Source organism: Pteropus medius, unplaced genomic scaffold, assembly GCF_902729225.1.
Source record: "Pteropus medius unplaced genomic scaffold, Ma_sr-lr_union100, whole genome shotgun sequence".
NCBI classification, from domain to species: Eukaryota; Metazoa; Chordata; class Mammalia; order Chiroptera; family Pteropodidae; genus Pteropus; species Pteropus medius.
In genome coordinates this window covers 5,624,618-5,647,672 of record NW_024350924.1, presented here as the reverse complement: position 1 = coordinate 5,647,672, position 23,055 = coordinate 5,624,618, and the positions used below count along the sequence as shown (strand labels likewise).

Below are 23,055 nucleotides of genomic sequence, written 5' to 3'. Positions count from 1 at the left end.
CATCCAGGGCTCCCACAACATTGGCTCAGGTCCTGTGATGAAAATGACAAGACGGACACTTTGGTGTCCCTGGCCTGGCGGACACGAAGACCAGCACCAAGGAGGAGAGGATCTTGATAAAAACAAGAGCGTTCGGAAGTCAGGGTGGGAAACTGGGGGCCAGAGTACGGGGAAGGGGAACCCTCGTGATGGAAAGGTAACATCTGGACCAATGGTCTGGCACAGGGCTGTCCCCACAGCAGCAGCCCCTCCTGCCTCCTGATGCTGTTGCCACGTCCCCATCCTGGCTGTTACCGTCTTAGGGCCAGGAGTTAGGGGTAGATGAGGGACTTCGCTCTGGGCTTTTAGCCCCTCCTTCCCCCATGAGGGCCTCTTGCTTTCCACTGCCTTTTGTTCAACCCAAACCAGAGGTCATAACCTGTTTTCGCCAAGGGATGGGTTATGGAGGGTGTGAGAAGGAGGGGTGAGGCTGGTTTTGGGTGATAGGATTCAGCTACCGAGGCTCTCTCCTTGAGCAGCAGATATGAATTTGGACAGTTCATTGGATCCACCCACACAGTTCCACTCACCTTCCAAAACGCTTCCAAAATAGCACCAGCTTTTGTACAGGAGCCAAAAAGAAAAACGGCGAAAAGTAATAAATGACAAGGCCCCAGGGATTTCTGCCCTTCCAAAAGTCTGAGCGAAGTTTGCTAAAGAAATGTTAAGGTTTCCAGGAGGAAAAAAAAAAAAAAAAAAGCTGCATTTCCCCTTCTCACTAAGGAATGAGGCAAAGATGCCACAAAGACAGGCACACACGTGTGCGGCAAAAGGACCCGGCTTTTACACTCACACTTATGTCACTGACACAGTCCTGCAGCTATTCCTTCCACAGAGTCGTCAAACCCGTTCCTGATGTTTGGTGCTGTTATCAAGATAACTGACAGACACGGCCCCACCCGTCAGTGGCTTCCAGTCAGGCACTAACACACGGTGCCACACTAGCAGGGAGACACGCTCCCGCCAAGTGCGCACACGCGCATGCACGCACACACAGTGCCGCGCTGCCACCCCGCGTCCTGGCCTGGACCCCTCTCTCCAGGCCCCACCGAGACCTCCCCCCGCCGTCCACGCCCTGCGGCCCTGCAGCCAGATGTTCCGTGGGCAGACGGGCGGTGGCCAGCCCCACATTAGGAGAGAACCCAACGGGCAAGAGCCCCCGCCCCCCGGGCTCCTACGATAGCGCTTTTGTGGGGTGCCCTGCTGCCTTGCTTCTCCTTCCTCACCCACCTAGGTGAGGAGCAGCTCTGCCTGAGGAGAGAAGACAGAGGAGGCTCACGGGGCCCCGGCTGGTCCACCCCACCCTGGGGGCGGACGGTTGTACTGTGAAGGCTGCCTTCCCTCCCCTGCCCCCTTGGGTAAGTCACCATGTAGACTCCCAGGGCGGCCTGAGGTCAACTTCCCCATAAAAGCAGTGGGTCTGGTCCGTCAGACAGCCGTGCTCCCAAGTGCTGGACCCGGGGATGAGGCTGGGGTGGGGCCTGGTACAGAGCTCGGCAGATTCCTAGGGACTGGAGTCCAAAACCTAGGGTTTCCCCTTTCTGGTCCCCTCTCCCTTCCCAGATGGTCTTCGGCCATTCCAAACCAGAGGCCAGGGGACCAGGCAAGAAAGGGTTAAGTTTCCAGGATTCTTGGACAGACTTCTGCCAGGTTCCAGGCCTGGGGTGGGTAGGTGGGGGTGATGAGGGTGGAGAGAGGGGAATGTGTTGGGAAACTGGGAGGACTAAAGTCTGAGACTGGTCACTGCCCCTCCTCCTTGCCCAAACCGCAGACGCTGTGGCAGCAGGAAAATCAGAGAGGTTGAGACCAAGCACAATTGTGCAACCTGGCCCTGGGGACCAGCCTTGTGCTGGAGATGGGAGTGGGGCTGGGGCGTAGGGGCAGAGCCCACTTTAGAGGTGAGACTTAAAGTTCTTACTGAAAACACGTGCTTTTGGGGCTCTGGCTTCCATGCTAGACTTCAATGCGACTAAAATCCATTTTCTGGTTCCAAACCTCAGAGAACTGGAATTGGAAGTTCTTCCCCTCCCAGAACCACCCATGGTGCCACTGGGGGTTCTGGGAGGGCTGAAGATGCCCATGGGTGTGGAGGGAGAGGCCTTTAGCCCAACCTCCTAAAGTGGCGGGATCCTGCTGCTTCCCCAGGCGCCTCACAGTAAAATCTGTAACTGGAGAAGTTCCTTCTCCCTCAGCCAGGGAGTCCAGCCAAGTCCCTAGTGTGGCTTACAGAGTAGGGCTGGGGTGGAGGAGGGAGATGGAGGGTCATGGGGCAACATTCATCTGAGGGCTGCCCCAAACAAACACAGGCGAGGAGCAGTGGATTTTCCTTTTAATGCAAAATGTTGCAATACAAAACGAGGTGGAAAAAAGCCCCATTCTTTAGGCCACTCAAGGGAGAAGGGCAAGAGGGCAGAGTTAAAAGTCTCCTTCTCCTACTACTCTTCTCTCCTCTGACTCGAACTGACGCAAGAAATACTCTGTTGCCTGTTTACAGGGGTTGCCCCCATCCGAGGGTCAGAGCTCTGGGTCTGGGTCGTCTTTGCCTGGCCTGAAACGTGTTGACCTGGGGCAGGAGAAAAGGAGTGAATCTTTAGGGATTTCTCTCTCTTAGCTCTAAAAGGATAACTCAGGATCCAGAGTCCCATACGAAATGAAAAGAGCCATGAGAATTTGGTTGCCATTGGCTACAAATACAGTACAGGATTTGAACCACGACTTGCCCACATGTGGAGAACGAGGAGCAGGAAATTTAGTGGGGATGAGAGAGATTCAAAACACAAGGCTACCTCCTCAAACTTCTTCCTCTTTCCTCCTCATCTCCAGCTTATAGACAATCTGGTAGCCATCATCCCAGGCGTAGAGCTGGCGCTCTCGGGGGTTATAGCGGAGGCTGGCATGGGCACCATATCGGCGTGGGAAATAAGGGAGTGCTGCCCTTTCAGGAGTCAGGGTGCCGCTGGCATCGAAGGAGCACTGGATGCGGGCCCGACTGGCAGGGCGGGTGTTATAGACGACGTAGAGGGTCCCACAGATGACAAAGGCAGCCTCAGCGTTCTCTCTGGGACATGGTGTGTCCCACTGCTGCTCGGTGTCCAGTGTCTGTGGGTCTAACTTGGCCAGACACAAGTGCCTGTCATCCTCCCGGGTGGCATAGACAGCCCAAAGACCCTCCTCATCAGCGGCCAGGTCAATGTAGGTGTCTGATGTCAGCCCATATGGGGGGATCAAACCCTCCGCGGGGAACACGGAGCTGTCCACCACTGTTCGGTTTGTCAGGTGGAATTTGATGAGCTGCAAAGTGTTCTCCAACTCGCCACCCCCTCCAGGTCCTCCAGGAGGCCTCCGGGCGTAATAAAGAAAGCCGCCATATACCAGCTGCCCTGTGCCTACCCAGGGGAAGGGCACCCGGATTCGGGAAGCTTTCCGGGCAGCCATGGCGAGTGTGAAGTCACGCAGCCTTGGGAAGACGAAGGCTGTGTCATTCTGTGTCCCATCTAACACGTAGATCTTCTCCGCGGGCCCCAATGGATCCTTGGTCCATAGACCAGCTGGGCCACCAAACCGCTTCAGAATCTTCATTGATCTCACCTGAGAGATGGTGTAGCCACAGTCTGGTAGGGGAGGAGAAAAGCACAGGACAACGAAATACAAGCAAGAGTTAAATGGCCACGGCAGGAAGCCCCTCCAGGTGGGCCATTGGGAAAACAGTGGGCATTTGCCCGGTAGATGCTGCTACTCTTACGGAGGATTGGGAAAAAGGGCACCACTGGGGCCTGGGGCCCCAGAAACTCTCCTTAATGGACCTGTCATTACAGAGATTGCCCTAAATCAGATTCCAGAAGATAGAGCCAAAGTGGACCGGGACAAGAAAAAGGGGAAAGAACCAAGATCGCGGGTTCTGAGTCAGAGGGGCCAGCTTTCAGAGCGCTTACCTGTCACCATATCGTACTTCTCATTTCTCCTGCCCTTGCCTTTGGTCCCCGAGCCTCCAGTCGCCTTCTCATCAACTTCTACACAGGGCAGAGCTGGGTTCTGGGTCTCCAGATAGTCAACCTCCCGCTCCAGACGGTCCACTCTCCCTGCGATGGTGTCAGCCTCAGTTCTGAGGGCCTCCCGCTCCTTCTCGGCCACCTCCAGCAGTGGCAGCATCTTGTTCTTGAAGTCTCGAAGCTCAGCAGCCTGCCGGCTGCTCTGGTCTTGGCACTGGGCCAGCCGTTCCTGAAGGGGTGGTGGAGGGGAGGGAGGGCTGCAGAGTTACAATCCCAGGCGGAGAGAGGCCCAAGCAGGAGTCAGGAATGGAGAAAAGCACACACTCGGCCAGACAGCAACACCCCCTTCGACCTCCGCAGAAAGGAAACCAGATGTTCAGAGATGCTAAATGTGCAGAAGCCCAGCTCGGGTTCACCTAGGCCCTTACCCCACTATGTGTCCCCCTGGCCTTCGTTCTTTGTGAGCAGTGCCACTGAGTCACTGAGCCTCCAGGGCGGTCTAAGTGCATGCGGGTGGGAAGGGGTCTCTGCTCCATTCTACAGTTCTGGGAATTAAGATGCTACAGACCTCAAAAAGGCAGAAAGTTGCAGATCCTCTTCCAACTTTTCACAGAATCATCATCTTGTCCTGAGATGCATCCCTACAATCCTAGCCCTCCTGTCCACTACGTCCCCTTATTCTATCTAATCCCAGGGGTAAAACACAAAGGTCTGAATTGCCCTCTGTATGTGGGGAAGAAGGCTTACAATTTGGAAGACCGTCTTATTAAAAGACGGAGTCTTCTGCAGGTTCTCACGGAGCCCTATCTTGTCATCCCCAGATGCCTGACAAACTGGGAGATGTGGAGTCCCGCCAGGCTGGACTAGAAGAGGAAGGAGTCGCTCACCTCTAGGGCGGCTAGTCGGCGTTCCATGTACTCCACCAGGTGGTGCTGCTGTCCCCGAAGGGGTCCCGACCAGGACAAAAGGAGCAAGACGAGGAGAGGAGCGCAGGGTCCCATGGCAGCGGGGCAGGAGGGACAGGAGGGCCACGGTCGGAGTGGGCAGTCGTGTGCAGGCGCCTCTCCCACTGAAGCCCGCGGGTTGGCTCTGGAGGCGGGGTGGGGGCGGGGCTTCCCCCCTTTCTGGATCCCGGGTCTCTCTCACTGCTCTGGAATGCTTTCAGTCTCTTCACAGTCCCCACCCCCTCCTTTCCGCCTGGATTGATCAAACACAGATGGCCCTACTGCAGAGCAGCCAGAAGCCTTAACCACCTCTCGCCTAGGCTGTAGGCTCCCCAGGAGAGGAGAAGGAGATGGAAACCCTAGGGCAGAGCCTTCTGGGCCAGGGAAAGCAGCTAGCGAGGGGAGGCAGAGAGCTGGGAAAACTCAGCGAACGCTGTTCCCGTGTTTTAGAATGCTTCCAGCGCTGACTTAAGAAATAGTCTTCATTAATCCTCCTCTTTCCCAGCCATAACAGCATGGATTATTTTCCGCCTTGTTCAGTGGAAGCTAAAAGCAGAGAAGATGAAGTTTGAGGGGAAGAGGTGCGGGCGGAGGGGGGGGGGGGGTGCCTGCAGTGGTCAAGTCTGTACCTCCTTCTTTAGCTCACTGGCGCCATCTTGTGCTAAACACCAGGTGTCGTCTCAGGATTCACAGGGAAACCAAGGCTTAGACTTCACTTTGCGTGGAATTTTCCACAAAGCAAGCCAAGCAGACCGAATTTACAGGGGTTTTCATCATTAAAATGCAGCTTTCCCCACAGACTATCCAATTTACTTAACGGGATATCCCAATCTCTCTGATTTAGCCTAAAGAAGAGAATATAACAGTTAAAACAATTTGAAAAACAAAACAAAAACAAGTCACCGAGAAACTAATAAATTGATTCTTGATTACCTGGAAGCGAAACTAATAGCAGAGCCTTTCTATGTGGCTTTCCTTTGCCTGAAAGCTTCTAGTTATATCCCCTTACCAAAACTGGGGAGTGTTCAGCAAGTTTACTCAATTTTACATTTATTTATCCAGGAAAAATTTTTTGAAAACTATGTGTGTTGCAGTCTAAGTCAAAATAGACATATTCTGACTTCTCTACGAATGTGAGAGAACAGACTATTGACAATTTCTCTTGGTTACGGTCTAAAAGGGTGTTTCTAAATGTTTCCCCAATTCTATATCCCAACCGTGACTGCAGGAGCCCCATGTGAATTAATGGCCACTGTAGGGTAAACACGTGTGTCAAAAGAAGTCAAACAAATTAACCTAGATACAAATCTAATTCTTTATCCAGAGAAATTTTATTCACTTCAGAATCAAGAGAAATCTGATCAAAAGTGCTCATCTCTGAAAAGGAGTATGCTTCTAACAGTGCAGTTTGAAAGGAGGGAAAAATAGCATCTTCTTGTGATTCTTATTTTTTATTCTGCCACTTTAGATGTTTGGTGGAACATGCTAGGAAACAAAGTTTAGTTAGCCTGTGACAGAAGTTTCTGCCTCTCTGAAAAGAAAGGCCAGATCCAGATCATCTTAAGTTAGGGCCCTGGCCATGCCACTCTTGGGACGTATTCCCTACCAACTCCTATGCATTTCTGTTGTGGAAGTTTGTATGAAGAATGAATTGGTCTCTAATATAGTCTACTGATGTTCAAATGCAGTGTATTTAGCCACTCCAAAGATGCCATTTGTTAGTCTCCTTTTTACCCCATAACAGAAGTCAAAAACAGCCACATGAATCAGAAAATTTACCCATTTTATTGATGCATTGCAATTGCTCTACATTTTACCATATTATGTAGAAAATACTGAAAATACAAGCTACTTTGTAAAACCAAAGACAAACATTGAATCCAAAGATAAACTATGTTTTACACAATGGACCCTTTTCCCATAGTTAGTATTAAATTTTAAATATCTATTTATTTTGTTAAAATGATTATTTTACATACTTCCTAAATACATCTGCATTACAAACATAGCTCAGTAATTCTCAGAAACTGTTTCTAGAGGCTTGTTGTAAAAAGAAGCGCACAACCAGAAAAGGGAGAAAGCAAAGTTTAAAACACACACAATAACTAGCATATCAAATACATTTAATAAAGTTGGAATTCTGTTGCAATATCAAGGATTCAAAGCAGAATTACTAACATTACATATAATGTACATATAATGTACTGCTACATGTAGTGAGATTATTTTTCAAGCTGGATCAAAACCACACATTATATAGTTTAGCAACAAACAACCATGTAGACATGCTGCACCATCCATCAGTTAGAAAAATCAAAATAGGAAAGCAGCAGGCTTGGGCCATTCCTGTCACTGAGAGGCCATTTCATTTCCGTAAACCATCCTAACCAGTGGGTTTCTGCATAATAATGGTGAATAAAACACACATTACTGTGCCTGCCTGGCTAAGGGCAGTCAAGCTTAGCCCCTCTAGTGGAGGATGATGGATGGCCAGAACTGTTTGGAATGGAATTCTTATTCCTGGGACTGGTGGTGTAGCTGAGCACTGACAGTGGGATTGCTCTTGGGAGCTATTAAAAACTCTGGATTGATCCAGTGTCCTGATGAGCCTGGAGTACTTAACCCTTCCCCACTTTCTCTCTTGCCCTGAAGAGGAGAAGCTGGAAATGCAAGTTCTGAGAGGACTTAAAGACTTAACCCGGTCTGAGGTCAGGCCTTCCCTCATCCTGTCAAGGCCGGCAATGTTAAGCCCCAAGGACAGAATCTAAAGCCACATTGAGCACATACACATTCAACAGACACAGGTGCACTTTTTTATCTTGGTAAATGTGAAATGCCAATTTGCAGACTAAGGCTGAAAATCTCTAAAATTCTTATCAAGCCACACACTGCTGCTAGTAAGGTGATTAAGGTGACAATACAAGCTCTTGGTACTGTCCTTTCCCCGTGAAGTGAGGACTCCTATGTTAAATGGTATCTACTCTTGGACTGGGGGCAGGAGTGGAGTGTTTTGTTTTTTTCTTCCTGCATCTTGCTCCTTACAAAAACAATAAATCTTATCCTTTGTACAGGAAAGATAAGGAACAAAAAAATGTTTCCATTAGAAACTACATCAAAGGCAAGAAAATCAGAATGTGCTTGGCAAAAAGGAGACACAAAGATCACACATACTGACCAGGAAACTCTAATGCTATTGACAGAAACTATACAAACTGCTTGGGTATCTTGACCAATATAATGCTGAAAACACAACTCAATATAATGATTAAAAAAAAAAAAAAATCTAGAAAACACTGACAAGTTCCTGGTAGGCTGTACTGACTATATGCCCCATCCCGGAAGCCCTTATTCCTCACAATGAAGAAACACCAAATACCCTGACTGCCCCTCGGTGTTCAACCCGGTACAGAGCTTGCTGCCCAGGCTCCATGAAATCTCCCGTCCATCCTGCACCTCCTTGACGCCATCTCCACAAAGAACCAGTCCTAGACTTACCCCTCAAATATGTCCTTTCCAACTCAGATGGAACACTTCAACATCTTTAGGGTTAACCTTCTTCCCCCAAATCTTTCATGGGCAGGAACATCCCCATCCCCAGTACCCTCTACTTGACCCAGGTCCATGCAGGAGCTGAGAGCACAAGGACAATTTCACAGTTTGAAGGGCCCCAAGAATATATAAGTTGTTAAAAGGAAACCTCAAAAGCCCCATGACTCAACAGGCTTTGGTTCCTTCTGAATATTCTTCACCGGCTAAGAAACCTTTCTGTTGAGTTCCCTGTCACCAGCGGCATCACAAAACAACTCATAGCATGGGGACATGGTAAGCAATACAACAGGCTCTTTGGTATAAACACATGTTTTATCTATCTATATATATATATATATATAATTTTTTTTTTTAACAAGCAAATATTTTACTGGGAATGTCAACTATTTGCAGGAAGGACTGCCACATGGGAAAAGGAAAAAAAAAATCTCATTTTAAAACTGATTGCACATACTTTAAAAAGAAAAGAAAAGAAATGCATATTAAATATTGGCTTGACTCCTCTCACCTGCTTTCCGAATTCTCACAGAAGCAGGGTAGCAATGCACAGTGAGAGAGTCACATGGGGAAGATGCTTCTGTGAGAACTCAGCTGAGATGCCAAAATAGAAAGGGGCAGAGGTGGTGGTAAAGGAGAAAAGCTGCTATTTTTATTTTTCAGTGTTGGCAGGGAAACTGAGAACAATGCATTTACACAACACAGCTACTAATCCTGTTCTGATAAATCCCGGTGAACAGTTCACGGTCCACGGGGGCTTGCTGGTCCATCCTAAGGCAAGCTCACTGTAAACTCTATAACCACTACATTGTCATATAAGGCACTACAATAAGGGGAGGAGGAGGAAAGGAAGGAAGAGACACACACTGAACAAATCCTCACCAGACACACCTGTGCAAAACAATCCCAAGGGTCTCCTCTCCTTGCAGGCAATGCCCCTGCTCATTCAGCGCTACAGTAATATGCTCTAATGTAATTGCAATTAGTTCACATACATTCCAACGAGTATCAGTTCATTTTGGTTTAAATACAATGGAGACATCAATTCCATCTCCGGGGTAACACTGGAGGATCGGATACACACTAGATACACAATTCAAGTGTAATCACTACACATTTGATTACAAATAACATCTTGGGTTAGCAGGAAAAATTGCTTGTTATATTTTTCTAATCAATATGTACATATTTAATTATGCAAAATATTAAAACACCACCATTACAAAACTTCTAAAATATTTTTAAATTCAGTAATAAATTTTTAAAATATTTTTTGCAATGCCTACATGCACTTATTGTATAAGTCTTAATAAGAGAGCATTCGATTTGCTGCTGGCATACAAAGGAAGCTACTCTGAAGTATAAAAGCTATACACATGTTCTCATCGGGTTTCAGATTCTCTAGCTTTCTCCTCAAATAAATCACATAGAACAGAAGGGAGAGATGAGGCGAGGAGAAAGAGAGGCATATTATTGAAAATTCATACTAATTTTTAGGCAAAGCTCATCAGTGCCAGATATCGCATAATATAAAGAGATTTTGCATATAGTAAAACCACCACTGCCATACGATAATAACCACCTTAATGGCTTTTCCAATAATAAAATTTAAGCTGAATCAGAGGACTTTTTAAAAAATAATTTCAAAAGAATGCATGGTGCTTTATTTAAAAAGAATACCTGGTGTTTTCGTGGCAGGTATGGATTCTCCCACTAAGTTACCAGCAAATGGCGAGCTGCCTTTTTAAGACTACTTTGTAATAAACACAGAAGCAACTAAGAGAATCCCAAGAGTAACACGGAGCAGTACGCAGTTTTGCAAAAGTAACAATTGCCCAGTAAGTATAATATGACATGAAAACAAAACTAAAACACTATCAGTTTAAATGCCTCATAAACAAAGGTAAAATCTGGAGAAATGCCTGATAGTAAAATACAGACCTGTGAAAGCTACTTTTAAAATAAGCAATTAAGTCTTAGTTTTTAAACAAGCAAAAAGTAATGATTTTTCTTTTCTCACTTGTTACCAGATTTCAAGTCCTCCTATCAGCATTTTTCCTCTGACCAGCAATTACAATAAAACAAAGTTAAATAAAGAGGGGCTTCATTCATTTTTCAAAGCATTTATAGAAATAAAATCCGAGAGAGAAAATACTTTTCAAAGGGCAACTTCAGAACGACCTCTCTTCCTGGTAACTGCAGAAGATGGGCATCTGAACTCTTCTGAACACCAAAAATGCTGTCACAAAAATAAAGAATGAAAAAATAGGGCAGACTTTGAGAGACTACAACAATGCAGTCAACACTGAGACAGGTTCCCCAGAGAAAAACCTTCTGCTTCAGTGGGCCCCTGCACAGCACTTTGCTGGCTAAGGAGTTTCAGGAGAGGGTCAGAGGGAGGAGCCCGTCGTCGCCCATGGTGAAGGGCTCAGGGCTGGGGAAGGCGGCCATGACCCCTCCTCCCTCACGCTCGCCAACTACAAGTAGGAATACTGGCTGATCTTGGTAGGACTCAGTGGGTATCCAGTGTAAATTGTTGAGCCTCGGGACGACCCGATGTAGGACTGGGTGGCAAACTGGTGTTGGTACTGAGCAGGGGCCACACTGGCAGAAGTGAGGAGGCTGGGCCCAACACTGACGGGGACCTGGTGCACCAGAGTGCTGGGGTGGGTGGTATAGGCTGCAGCATGCCTGGAGGAGCCCTGGGGGGAGAAGAGATGAGCAATGGAGCTGGTTGAGCCCAATGCAGCAGCAGAGGTGGGGGCAGCATACGTATACAGGTGAGGCTGGCTTGGCAAGTGAGCAGGGGCGGGGGCCAGGTGTGGGTGCCCCGTCGAGTGTAGTGGGCTGCCATGCTGGAAGGCGTAGGGGGCTTGAGAGAGTGGGGCCACAAACGCCTGCTGCCTGCGGGGAGCAGGGTTGCTGCTTCTCTCCTGCGAGGCTGGAGCTGACGATGACTGCTGGTTCTGGAAGGAGGAAGAAGGGAGTAAGGAATCTCAAGGTCACTCTGGTTCAGGGCACCAAAGGCCAAGCTGGGAGTTGAGGTTCTAACTTGCACTGCTTCCGGGCTGCCGTAGCACAGAATCGTCCAGCCAGGTAATGCTGTCAGAAGTCAGCCGTCCAGCCCCCTGCCTCTCGGCGAAACAGATCCTAACGCAGCCCAGAGAGCAGCGGTTTGCTCTTAAGTACAAGAGGAAAAAGGGGAATCAAGAGCTCATAGGGTTGCCCACTCCTGCGAGTTAGTAACTGTTGACTCAACTCACCCTATTCTGGCGCCAGTGAATTTGAATTTTTCCTAACCTTTCTTTCTTGCCATTGTTTTCTTTTGTTCTCCTCTAAGTTCTTCATATCCCTCTCGAATTGTGGAGCCTAAAACACATGCACTGACTCAAACTTACACTTGCACTTGCAGTGCACTCTCTCTCTCTCTTACACACACAGTTACACCCTCATATGTACACTTTCTCACTACTAGTAGACATCACACAAGCACCAGGATTTTAGCTGAGGAAAGAGTGAACACGAATAAAACAGTAACCCTCCCCGCCCCACCAAAGGATCACATCGGAGGAAAAGCCCCAGATCCCAGATTCGATAACATGGAGGATGAGAACCAGCTGATCAAGTGGCCAGAAAGCTTCTCACTGTCTCTCGAGTGTGAGGCTCAGGTTATTTACGAAGTGGGAGATAGAGAGAGGGACCCTGGTCTCCCAAGCATGTGGTGGTGCAGACCCGAGCATGGACTAAAGCACCCGAGATTCTTTCTATATTCCAGAGAGTTCTCTAATCTTACAAGACAGGCTAGAAAGGTCTGATGGAAAATCTGGAATGTACGTCCTGACACACCTACAGAAGGAGTAAAGAGACACAGCACATGCGGATATGACGCAGGCCACAGAACACCAAGTGGTATGACACGAAAAGGGCTTCATTTGGCTTTATTCAGCAGTCCAGCCAGAAGCAGGGTTCTCCAGAGAGTAACAATAAGGGGGGAACCAAACAGAAGGCAGCAGCCCCTAGCGCTTACCTGGCTAAGGTTGAGTGGCTGTGCTGCGCTGGTCCCCCCGCGCTGCGCTCGATACCCCGTGGGGGTGATACAGCATCCAGATGACTGCCCACTCACTGAGGCCACTGGCTTGGTCTTACTGCTCAGGAGACCTAGAAAAGATCAGGCCTTGGTTAGCTATGAGTGCACATCTGGTGAGAGCCACCGAGCTAACCCACAAGTGGTCTCCTATCAATCAGTCCACATTTGTATGAGGTTTGCGAGAGTTAAGGTTTCAGGTGTATCTTATTTCCTCAATTATATTGACATGAAAACAAAAACTGTATTATCCATTTCTCTTCCATCTTGCTACAAGGTTCATAAAGGATCTTCAACACGTTCACATCCATAAACATGATCTAATCTAATGTGCTACTGGAAATACAAGCACAAGTGAGATACTACCCCTCAAGGAGCCCAGTTTTATGTAGGAATGGATTAAACAAGCATAGAAATGACGACGTGAAGCTGGGTAAGATGCTGTAATACTCAGGACATTTAAGTAGCAAAAGGGTTTGAAGGAAGGCAAGATTACATCTTGACGGACACTCACTATCTTCAAATTCTAAGAAACAGGTGAAGAAGCAAGACCATTTTTCAAACATCTGCTTCCTCTGTGGCCCTGCTAGGAAAGCTGGAGCCCTTGTTTACTCGGTGACATGTGGAGTGAACTGCACTCCCTGGACCCCACAGCGGAGAGAGCGCCGCGCAGCCTGGCATGAGGACGTCTGCACTCTGGCTGCAATGGGGCAGTTGTCCACTTCTGAGAACTGTACTAAACACAATACCCTCAAATCAGAATGCTGTTTATGTCTCTGGCAATAACAGAACTCACAGTAGAACACTAGTTTATACAAGTATGGCAGAGACAGCTACACTGACACCAAAAATTCACGCTCCCTTCCCGTGCCGCACAGGATCGCCACTGGGAAGCAGCAACCTAGTCAAGGTCTACATCCCTGGGCCCCCCTGCCTCCAGGTGGGGCCATGTGACTAGTTTTCACTATACCTAGGGCTAAAGAAATTAAGAAATATATGTGCCTCCTCCAAAATTCCTCCTCCTGACTGGAAGCCGAGGACCCCAAAGCTCTGACCGGTAGCTCAGCGCAGGCCTCCCAGCCAGGAATACCTGCACTGGGAAGTCGCATGAGTAAGACAGCTTCTATCATGTCAAGCCAGGGAAACCTGGGCCTTGTCTCTGCAGTGAGTGTGACCCAATAACTGAACCACGGAGCCCAAGCCCAGGATCTAACAGCACAAAAAAGATGGAAGTTATAGGTTGATAATAAAACCTACAAAAGCATCACCGCTATGACACTGGGAGAGAAGAGGTCCACGGTACATAGTATTTCCCATGAAAACTTTTGCAGTCATTTTTAATATTATCAGTTCCTGTCCACTTCTGGATTATCAAAATCAAATCACCTGTGGCAAAAAAAACTGCTTGCTAATTCTCCCCACCATACAGCATGTCTCGTCAACCTTCTCCCATCAACAGTATGTTTCTGAAACTACAAATACATTTTTGTATTAATCCAAGCAAAATAAAAATAGAAAGATAAGCTGATGGCCCTGAATGATTTCACATCACAAAGAACTGATTTCTAAATTCAGTAATTTTTGAGAAAATCCATGCACGGGTCTCTACCACTGGCCTAAGTAGATTATAGCAAACTACTGAGGATACACATACCAAAAAAGAGTTTAACTCTCGCTGTGAAGATGCTCACCTGAGGCTGGGGTTGCTGCAGTGCAGTCACCAAGCTGAGTTTTCAGTGGAGGCACAATGATGGTGCGGGTACCGGTGCCATCCCCCATGGCTCTTCCCGGGCCCTCGAGAAGGGGGCCACTATTGCCCCGGAGAGCACTCAGCGTATCAGCGGAATATGGGCTGCTCAAGGAAGAGTCAGAGTCTGGAGAATCATTGACAGTGACGTAGCTGATAACATTAGACCTTGCCTTTAGACCAGAGCTGCAAAGAAAAAAATACATAAAAATTCAACCAACATTTATCCATGTTTTCTTTGGTGGTCTCTGGTCCTCCCATGGCAAAGGTGATGATGATGACAAGGACAGTAACAATAATAAAAACAGCAGCAGCATACTTCTGAGTGCTTACTTTGCATCAGGCACCAGTCTTACATTAGGCATCTCTCGTTTAATCCTCACAAAACTTCTGTGAATAGGTACTATTATCCCCATTTTGCAGAGGAGGGAACAGAGACATAGTAAGGAACTTCACCAAAAGATACAAGTCACAAGTGATTAAAGACGGGATTCAGCTATAGCAAAGAATGACTCCAAAGTACACACATTTAACAACTATTCCATGTTGCCTCTTAGTCATTCCCAGTCACTGTTATTCAACAGTATTCTCCAAACACCACTTTTTTTCCATATCACCCTAAAAGACTGTAAATGGTTCCTTATTATATCTAAACTTCTCGCCATACTTTTTTTAAAGTTCTTTCACAAACTGATCCCCACCTTACTAACTTTAGTTTTCCCTTTTTTTTTTTTTAGTAGATTTGGCTCCAGTCAAAGCAATCCTGCTGGTTACATAATTTTGGCCACTATTAGGCCTCCTTCTCTCACTGAAAAATGTACTTTTTCTCTTCTCCAAATCAGTTAAATGACCACTTGTAAAACTCAGTTTTGATATTACTTACCATTTGTAAATATCATTTTATAAATAGCCCTTTGAAGTACTTAATTCTAAAATTACTTTCAAGTTCATTTGAACTTCATTTATATGTGACTCTGTAAAGTCTCCTAAATTACTTTCATGTGTGAATCCTCAGGTAAAAGTGGGCTTATTTCCTCTTAACGCCTAACAGCCAACACCCCAATGAAGAATACAACCCAGAACAATCAAGGCAACTGACTACAGTATCTTTTCACTAGGAGAGAGGTGTGTATCACAGTTCTTAAATGTATCCACTCTTAGTTAATTGCCCAGTTAAGGACTTGGATTAAGGTGCTGGGATAAGAGGAAATTACTCTTAAATTGTTAACATTTCAGATCATACAGCAGAGGAAGAAAAGGAAGGTGGCCTTACCTGAAGTTCTACCTCTTCCAAAGAAGCCTTTTCAGATTAAGAAATTACACGGGTTTCAAATAATCTCCTGTCTACTGACTCACTGCAATTAACTGCTGTTTAAATGCCTGTGTTCCTTATGTTTTCAGACACTGCGGTTCACTAAAGGCAAAGGGTCGTGTCTGAAGCACAACATGCACTCTGAGCTAGAGCAGGCTGACAACTTAATATACACGTTCCATCTAGTGTGTCTGAAGGGCTGATTTACCTGATGAACATGTAGAGTGTTACAGAAAACCTGACAGCACTCGGCTGGGGAAACCTGAGTACTCTGGCTCACTAACCCATGGCCATGCTTTCAAAATGCTCCTTTTCAGTCCTTCCTGTCATAGCCAAAACTTGGCCACTTGCCTGAAGCCAAGGGTCTAAGGCCAAAGCAGGGAGCCATGGAGCCAGTGAACATTCACCCATCTTACCTATTGGGCTTGTATTTGTTGTCCTCTTCCTCGTCGGTGTCACTTCGGATAGTGATGACACTCACAGGAGGGCTGGGAGTATCTGGAATGATGATTGGCTGATGCTGATCTTGCACAGGGACTAGGGAATTATAAGAAGATGTGGGACGGAGGGGACTGCTCCCGACCAGAGAATAGACTTGAGAAGGCAGAACATCCAGAGAGGACCTGCAGGGAAAGATCATATAAGAAAGACCATTCAGTTCTTGGCCCCCCAGACTATACATCTTTTCCCCAGAACTCTGTCCGGTTTGCCTTTTTACATAATCATCAAGCCAATACACTTAACTATAAAAGTCCCAAGAAAAAGTAAACTAACCACTCTACCCAAGGTTTCCAGGGATAAGAATACCAAAATACCATGTAGATTTTATTTTTGTACGCCCTTCACCCCACGGTTAAATTTCACTCTGTAAAGTGGGCGGAAAAATAAAAATGGCATAAAGGAGGCCAGGATTCTAAGTGGCAGCAGAGAGAAAGGATCAGCACAGTCCCAAACCTGGTACGCGTGCACAGTCCCCTCAACCTGGTAGCTACCCGCTGCTTCCTCCCAAAGGGGTCTAGGCAATGCTCGAAATGCCAGGCAATGTCTCTCTCGACCTGGCCTGGTTTTACCTATCAGCTCTCACGGAGGCTTACTTAGAAGAGACTGGAGCAGACTGCTTATTCTTCTTTGACGGCAGTGAACTGGACTGTTGTTGTCTGACCACATGGGCTACACCGACATTTAGGGGCTGAGCAGTGGCCAGTGTCACGTGGTTCGTGAGCAAGGACGGCTGCTGCATGATGGTGCTATACTGGTTGCCGTGAGAGTGTGCATTCCTGTACCAACAGAAGGAACAGGGCAGTGAGCGCCCAAAACATGGGAAACCGGGGCCGAATAAGTAGTACAAGCACTTGAAACAACCAAAAAAACCTGATTTTGCTACATATACCTGGATTACAAAGCTTTACGTTTTCTAATGGCAAAAGACTGTCTTTAAATCTCAACTAAATGATTCCTGATCTTAGAACCTGTTTTCCTATATTAAAAGTTTTCTTATACCTCCATCTCCTAGCCTGACATGGGTTCTCTTCTTAAAGGATTTTAAATAGAACTAAATCTCTTCTTCCCTTTATTTTCTTCCCAGTCTCACCAAATCATCCAGCGTGCCCACCCTGAGGAATCTGCCCTTGCAAATCTCCCCGAGAGGAACACAGGGCACTCGCCTCCAGTCTGTGAGCTGCTGGCCGCTGCCCAGGGCCTCTGGAATCACTGCTGTGGGCTGGACAGAGTTATGTAGAGCTACCCCAGGCAACTGTTGCCAAGTTGAAGGCAGGAGAATTTGCTGGGTTCCTCCAGGCCAAGCCTGCTGTAAGGAAACACACAAAAAAAGATCCAGACTTGACTCATTCTTGGTGGGTTTTATTATTTTGTTTTTTAGATGAAAGAAAAATTCACATCTTAAAAGAAGCTGCTTGTAGAGTGTTAACTTGCAGAGATTAAAAAAGAAAGGTCAGAGGGGCTCAAGGTTACAAGTGTTGTAATTAGGGAAAAAGAACACACTGCTGTGTCTTGGCCACCTCCACAACCTGACCACAAGGCTATTAAAGAAAAGACGACCCCTGTGGTTAAGAGTTTCTACAATACTGTAAAGGCGTCTGAAAGCTCACACGTAAGCTCTGGTTAAATGCTGGAATATTATTTGCAAAGATTCTAAAAATACCCCTAGAAAGAGTTAAGACAGCTCCCTTGAGATTAAAAATAGGACTTTCAAAATTGGAGTGCCAATCAGAGGTCATTTTAACCCATAAAACAAAGGAGAGAATTGTTCTTTTTTAAAAGGGTAGTACTTGGAAAATGGAGCCAGATGTGGATGACTGAAGGCCAAAAATCCTTTGGCAAACACGCTTATGCCAGCAAGAGAAAGCTAGCTTCACCCTTTATTGCCATTTAATAGAATTTTTAAATAAAGCATTAAGTAAAATATTTAAGAAATAGATGCAGAGAGCACCATATTTTTTAACAGTTACCTAAAACACTGTTTTATGTATCATTTGTAGAAACATACTTCAACATAAAAATTAATCACTACAAGAAAATACATCATTTCTAATTTTTAACAAGCCATGTCACTTGCAATAGACAGCAACATATTAATGTTTTCTGTACTTCTTAGAGAAATTCTGGCATTTTCTAAAAAAAAAGGGAACAGATTTGAAAGTTTCCTTTTAAAACTTCATTTCTACAGTACAATCACCTACAGTACTTGGGTACATATGGCTCTGTTTCTTGAATTTCAAACTGCAAGGCCATCAAGACACTGTTTTAAAAATATTTCTGCAAGTAACAGATCCACTTGTTACCAATACTGGTTCCAAACAAGAAGCCTTCGAAGCAGAGAAACTGCAAACACGTCTGCTACCATAAGCAGAATTGAAAACAAAACAAAACAGAAAATAAGAGAAGTATGTTAAGTCACACCATGCGTCTTTCCATAAGCCAACACCTGCACAAGACAAAGCACGTAGTTTAATACAGAGCAAGAAATAACATTCCAATGTGAGGCAGAAATCTGGTGTTCCAAGCGACGAAACTGTTTTGACAGAGGAAGAACAAAAAATATGCAAAGCTTAGCAAATGGCTAGTGCAAACTCAAGAGAAGCAGCAAAGGAGAAGTGTCAGCTAACACTCCTAACCTCGAAACTGTAAGTGAGCAAGTTAAAACTAGTGTCTTGAATCAACTGAATTGGACATATATCTGACTTCCTTGCACTCACGTTTTATATTTATAATTAATCTGGAGGGGATAAAGACTTTTAAACTGAAAACCAAAGAAATTCCAACAACTAAAGTATGTTTCTAGAAGTATTTTCACTCACATGAGTCCTTGAGAAACAACAAAAGAAACTGAAAGCCTCTTTGAAAGATGTAGAAATATCAGGATTCGATAGAATCAAGTACGTTTTTAAATGCTTGCTTAATTTTAAATTTCAAATAATGAAATGCTGGATGTCCAATAAACAGTTCTAACTCCCCCGAATAAATTAAACACATCCAAAAATCACTCTGAAGTTTATAAATCCTGAAATACATCTTCAAGTCCTGTTTGTTGGTTTTTCCTATCTCTAAGCTCTATATTACTACAGTTGCTGCTGTATTTAATAACTTTTCCTCATGGCTTTTAGTAACAAATATTCTATTTACATAAAGTTTTTCAGCCATATTTTCACCTTTTTATAAAGACTTATTTGTAAAATAATTAATTTCTCCATAAACCCCTAAAAATGAGTCCAACTTTAGTTTCAACCAACAAATGAAATACAATCTAAAAGGATTCTAAAGGGAACATCTTTAAATGAAAGATATAAGCTGCCACTGATCACAGGTGGCAAAAACAGTTATCTTAATGTGTTCACAGAAGGAAAGTTAGTATCAACTGACGGTGTAATAAATTAAGGGCATCTTAAACATTTCTACATGCATGAAAGTTTTAGGAGCTTAAAACAACAAATAAGGAAGCTAACTTGCCAAAGAGTTCAACTTTTGGCCATACAGGTACCTGTAGCAGAGCCAAACTAAAGGCCATTTCTTTCATGCTCTAGGATCGGAGGGTGAAAGGGCAGAAAACAGGTAACAGCGCTGATGCTGCTCTGACACTACAGCAAGAGCTTTTATCACGCTAGGCTGGCGAACGAGAATCAAGGGACCTGGCTCCTTACAGAGCCACACTGAACATCAGAGCCAAACAGTGCTTCGGCAAATGTTGGGAAGGAAAACAATGAGACATCAAAGATGTAGCAAGAACACAGCCACAAGATGGCACATGCTTCCATGCCCTCTGCAGAGACTGAGTTGAATTAAAAAAAAAAAAATGATAAAAGCAGAAGAAAACAACAAAACAAACAGGAAAAAAATAAAAAAGAAAGAAACCAAAGAAACTCCGTTAGTAACACAATCAAGTGAGGGAATTACCAGTACAGCGGCAGTCTGTTCAACCAGCGCCGGCCGGCCGGCTGCGCAGCTCAGGGTAAAGGGCACCGCGTACTGCGGTGTGATGGTGGCTACTTGAGGGTGGAGAGTTGCTACCATTAGTGGAGTACAGCTTCCCTGAAACGCAGATCAGGCAGGTGAGTGAAACAAACACCGAGGCAGGTCGTCCGGATTCCGAAGGGTTCTCGTTCCCCCCACGTTATTCCCGACAACAAGCAGTCATTTTCTAGCACCTAAAATGCACATTCCCCTCCAACTCTGCACGGCATTGGCCCACCAGGTCAATGTCAATGGCCTAAAGCAAAAAAGTACAGGACTCCTTCCTGGGTAGGATCCGGGGGGTCAGATACACAAAACTCAGTTCGCAAAGGCACATTAAGAATTCCCACTCGCAATTCCAATTCCCACTGGGCCATTTACATAGAGAATGGAAAATATAATATCTGTTGCTTATATGAATACTTTATGATCTTTCTTGACCTTTCTAGTCGCATGTTCCATGGTAGGTATAAAGTTTCAAAGCTTTCTACAGGCTAGTTAAACGCAAGGAATAAAGGAACGTAATACTTGAGGAGGCATACTGATATGAACCAGCCTCTCAACTGTGATGACATTCTCAAAGAGCGAGCAAAGAGGACACTAAGTGAGCAAAAGGGGAACGTTTTATTTTTAGAACCAAAATGTTGTTACATGTGTACTATATCTCAAGGAGCGACAAGATAAAATATTAATTTCATCTCGCAAAATTAGAGGAAATTTTCTCAAAACACAAGTTCTCAAAATCTGGATATGCATCCCTGCAAGTCTACGGCGAACGCCAGCAGAGTTGGGACAGTGCTAGGAACGACTCCGTCATTCCATTAGAGAGGTTTAAGTCCACTGAATTGAGACCAAGAAAGATCTTACAGTCAAAGCAAATACCATTTTATAGCACAAAATATCTGATTTTCAGTAGCGCTTCAGCAACACTGAGTATCTACCTGCGTGAGGACTCCCGACTGTATCTGCAGCGGCTGAGCGGCTGGAGCCTGGGGTACAATTGGCACAGCGTTATCCATCCTCACAGGGAATCCAGAATGCTTTGTTGTTGCTTGTAGCCCAGCTGCAGAAAACAACATCACAGTTAAATTGCTTTGGCAGATCTGGGGGTATTGTTTGCTTGGGGTTCTTTTGTTTGTTTTTAGCTTTTCTGTGCAAATAATCTATCACCTAGATTTTAGTTCTAGACACAAAACAAACGAGTTTCGTAGAAGTCTGGGGAGTTTAGGAAAGGGAGACACGGTCCTTTCAGATTAATGAAAATATGTTGGATACAGGGAGGGCTGATTTAAGGGAATTCTAATTTTTGTTTTTATCCTACAAAACTTAACACATAACACCCATCCCATTCCCACAAACAGTATAGGCAAAAACAAAAATCTTCACTTAGTAATAAGTTACATACAGCTTTTGATCCATTAAAGGAAAAAAATGTGTTTTTTAAATATAATCTTATTAAAAAGCAAAGACTTAAATAAAATTATAACTTTTGGTTAAATTAGATAAGAAAATATGAAAAACTAAATATTTATCATGTTAAATTATCCTTGTATTTAGACTATTTTAGGGTGATGCTTTACCCTTCTCCTCAAAAAATATCACTTAATTCACAAATTAGTCATATTTTTTCTTTATCTAGTATGTGAACTGAAGAAATTATGCCTGGGATAAAAATATTTTTAGAAGTAGACATGTTGACTTTACAGAAATATTTTTTCCTACTAATTTTAGAAATTTGATCCTGTCATCAATAGCTTTCTAAGAAGGCTCTTTTGTAGCTTGGGCAGCTAAGAAAATCAAGAACTTTGTACTGCCTTTAAAACAATGACCATGTCTCATTTATCTTTATTCACTATGCTCTGGGTACAAATGCTGAATAAATCTTTCCTACAAATGGGAATATCACATTCTGGAGAACAGAGGGGCTGTCAAGATAGTTCTCCCTTTGCCAAGAATTTGCTCTACCTAGCTCTTCAGGTGATAAACTTACTAAATAGGAAAAAATTTTCCAAAGCTGATGATATTCACAGCCTTCTTTTAAACCGACCTATCGAAACTTTCAATGTAGAGAATTTAAGTTTCTGTTATACCTCTATTGCACTAATGCCTTCAGTATTGTCAAGTGAGAATACAAACATTTTAATTAGGTTCTCCATCGACGACACTTTTTAAGCTATCACCAACTAATTTCTCTCAATATTACTATGGAGGTATCAAACGGGCACAACTCATAAACTCTAACACTGTTGTTTTCAGCAAATTGAGTCTTTCGATGTTCCATTTCGGTAATTTAAAAGTAATTTAGTAACAAGTTGTCATATAAAAAAACATAAACACAGTGCACAAAGTAAGAGACTAGTAAAATCATAATTAAAACACTCTAACTTTTTTTAGAAGTGCTAATTATATAAAAATAAAAGGTAGCAAATCCAGATATCCAGATAAAAAATTTACCAGACATTATTCCTAAGGCAATTCTATCTAATAAGAAAGCTAAGCAACATTAAAATCCTTGTCTATACTCCCAGGACACATGGCTAACTACAAAACAATTTAATGTAATTATGAATCTGTGGGAACTGAGGAGGCAAAATTTAGGATAAAATGTTCTCTCTAGAAGCTCATCTATGTGTTCGAGGGTGATGAAGTAAAAGGGGACAAAATTATAGAATAATAGTTTCCACTGAGCAAAATGTGTATCTTGGTCAACTACAATAGTATAGAAAGTAGTATTTATAGTACTGACCTACAAATGTGACTCAGTATGAGATGGCTATAGTAATTTAGGCTAAGCCACAGCAATGGAGCTCATTTAAAACCAGCTTCTTCAGGGAATCCCAAGTGGTAACAAAGAATTAACAAAAGGCAACATTTTGGAAGGTTACATCCCTCCCCCCCCAATTAAGAAGGGTTCAATTTTTGTTTTG

General features: G+C 44.6%; 2 protein-coding genes across 7 annotated transcripts in view; both read right to left on the bottom strand.

Annotated features, from left to right (window-relative positions):
* Positions 1 to 2,350: 2,350 nt before the first annotated feature.
* On the bottom strand, positions 2,351 to 5,313 carry OLFML3 (olfactomedin like 3). Of its 2 annotated transcripts, XM_039841252.1 has the most exons (4): positions 4,916 to 5,313; positions 3,972 to 4,257; positions 2,826 to 3,650; positions 2,351 to 2,602 (listed from the first exon to the last, which is right to left on the bottom strand). In XM_039841252.1, the coding sequence occupies exons 1-3, from the start codon at positions 5,027 to 5,029 to the stop codon at positions 2,830 to 2,832; spliced, it is 1,221 nt and encodes a 406-aa protein (XP_039697186.1). In that variant the 5' UTR covers positions 5,030 to 5,313; the 3' UTR covers positions 2,351 to 2,602; positions 2,826 to 2,829. The 2 variants fall into 2 exon arrangements, with proteins under 2 accessions (XP_039697186.1, XP_039697185.1); XM_039841251.1 differs by having other exon boundaries at positions 2,351 to 3,650.
* A 1,421-nt stretch (positions 5,314 to 6,734) lies between these two features.
* HIPK1 (homeodomain interacting protein kinase 1) overlaps positions 6,735 to 23,055 on the bottom strand; it is a 53,218-nt gene continuing 36,897 nt past the window's right edge. For 3 of the 5 annotated variants that reach the window (XM_039841232.1, XM_039841234.1, XM_039841233.1), the window contains exons 9-16: positions 21,070 to 21,191; positions 20,072 to 20,206; positions 17,326 to 17,468; positions 16,756 to 16,938; positions 16,078 to 16,284; positions 14,294 to 14,535; positions 12,546 to 12,676; positions 6,735 to 11,484 (exon numbers count right to left, since the gene is read on the bottom strand). In XM_039841232.1, coding sequence (XP_039697166.1) covers positions 10,996 to 11,484; positions 12,546 to 12,676; positions 14,294 to 14,535; positions 16,078 to 16,284; positions 16,756 to 16,938; positions 17,326 to 17,468; positions 20,072 to 20,206; positions 21,070 to 21,191 — 1,652 coding nt within the window. In that variant the 3' untranslated portion in view covers positions 6,735 to 10,995. Of the gene's footprint in view, positions 11,485 to 11,527; positions 11,888 to 12,545; positions 12,677 to 14,293; positions 14,536 to 16,077; positions 16,285 to 16,755; positions 16,939 to 17,325; positions 17,469 to 20,071; positions 20,207 to 21,069; positions 21,192 to 23,055 lie in introns of those variants that run through there. The other 2 variants (XM_039841231.1, XM_039841236.1) reach the window with 2 other exon arrangements.

What these genes read in the sequence shown, in the direction of transcription:
- OLFML3 (XM_039841251.1), bottom strand. Translation starts at nt 5,029, where the DNA reads ATGGGACCCTGCGCTCCTCTCCTCGTCTTGCTCCTTTTGTCCTGGTCG. An exon ending in GCCGACTAGCCGCCCTAGAG is followed by an intron (nt 4,258 to 4,915) that starts GTGAGCGACTCC and finishes CCACCCCTTCAG; the next exon opens with GAACGGCTGGCCCAGTGCCA. An exon ending in GAAGTACGATATGGTGACAG is followed by an intron (nt 3,651 to 3,971) that starts GTAAGCGCTCTG and finishes CTCCCCTACCAG; the next exon opens with ACTGTGGCTACACCATCTCT.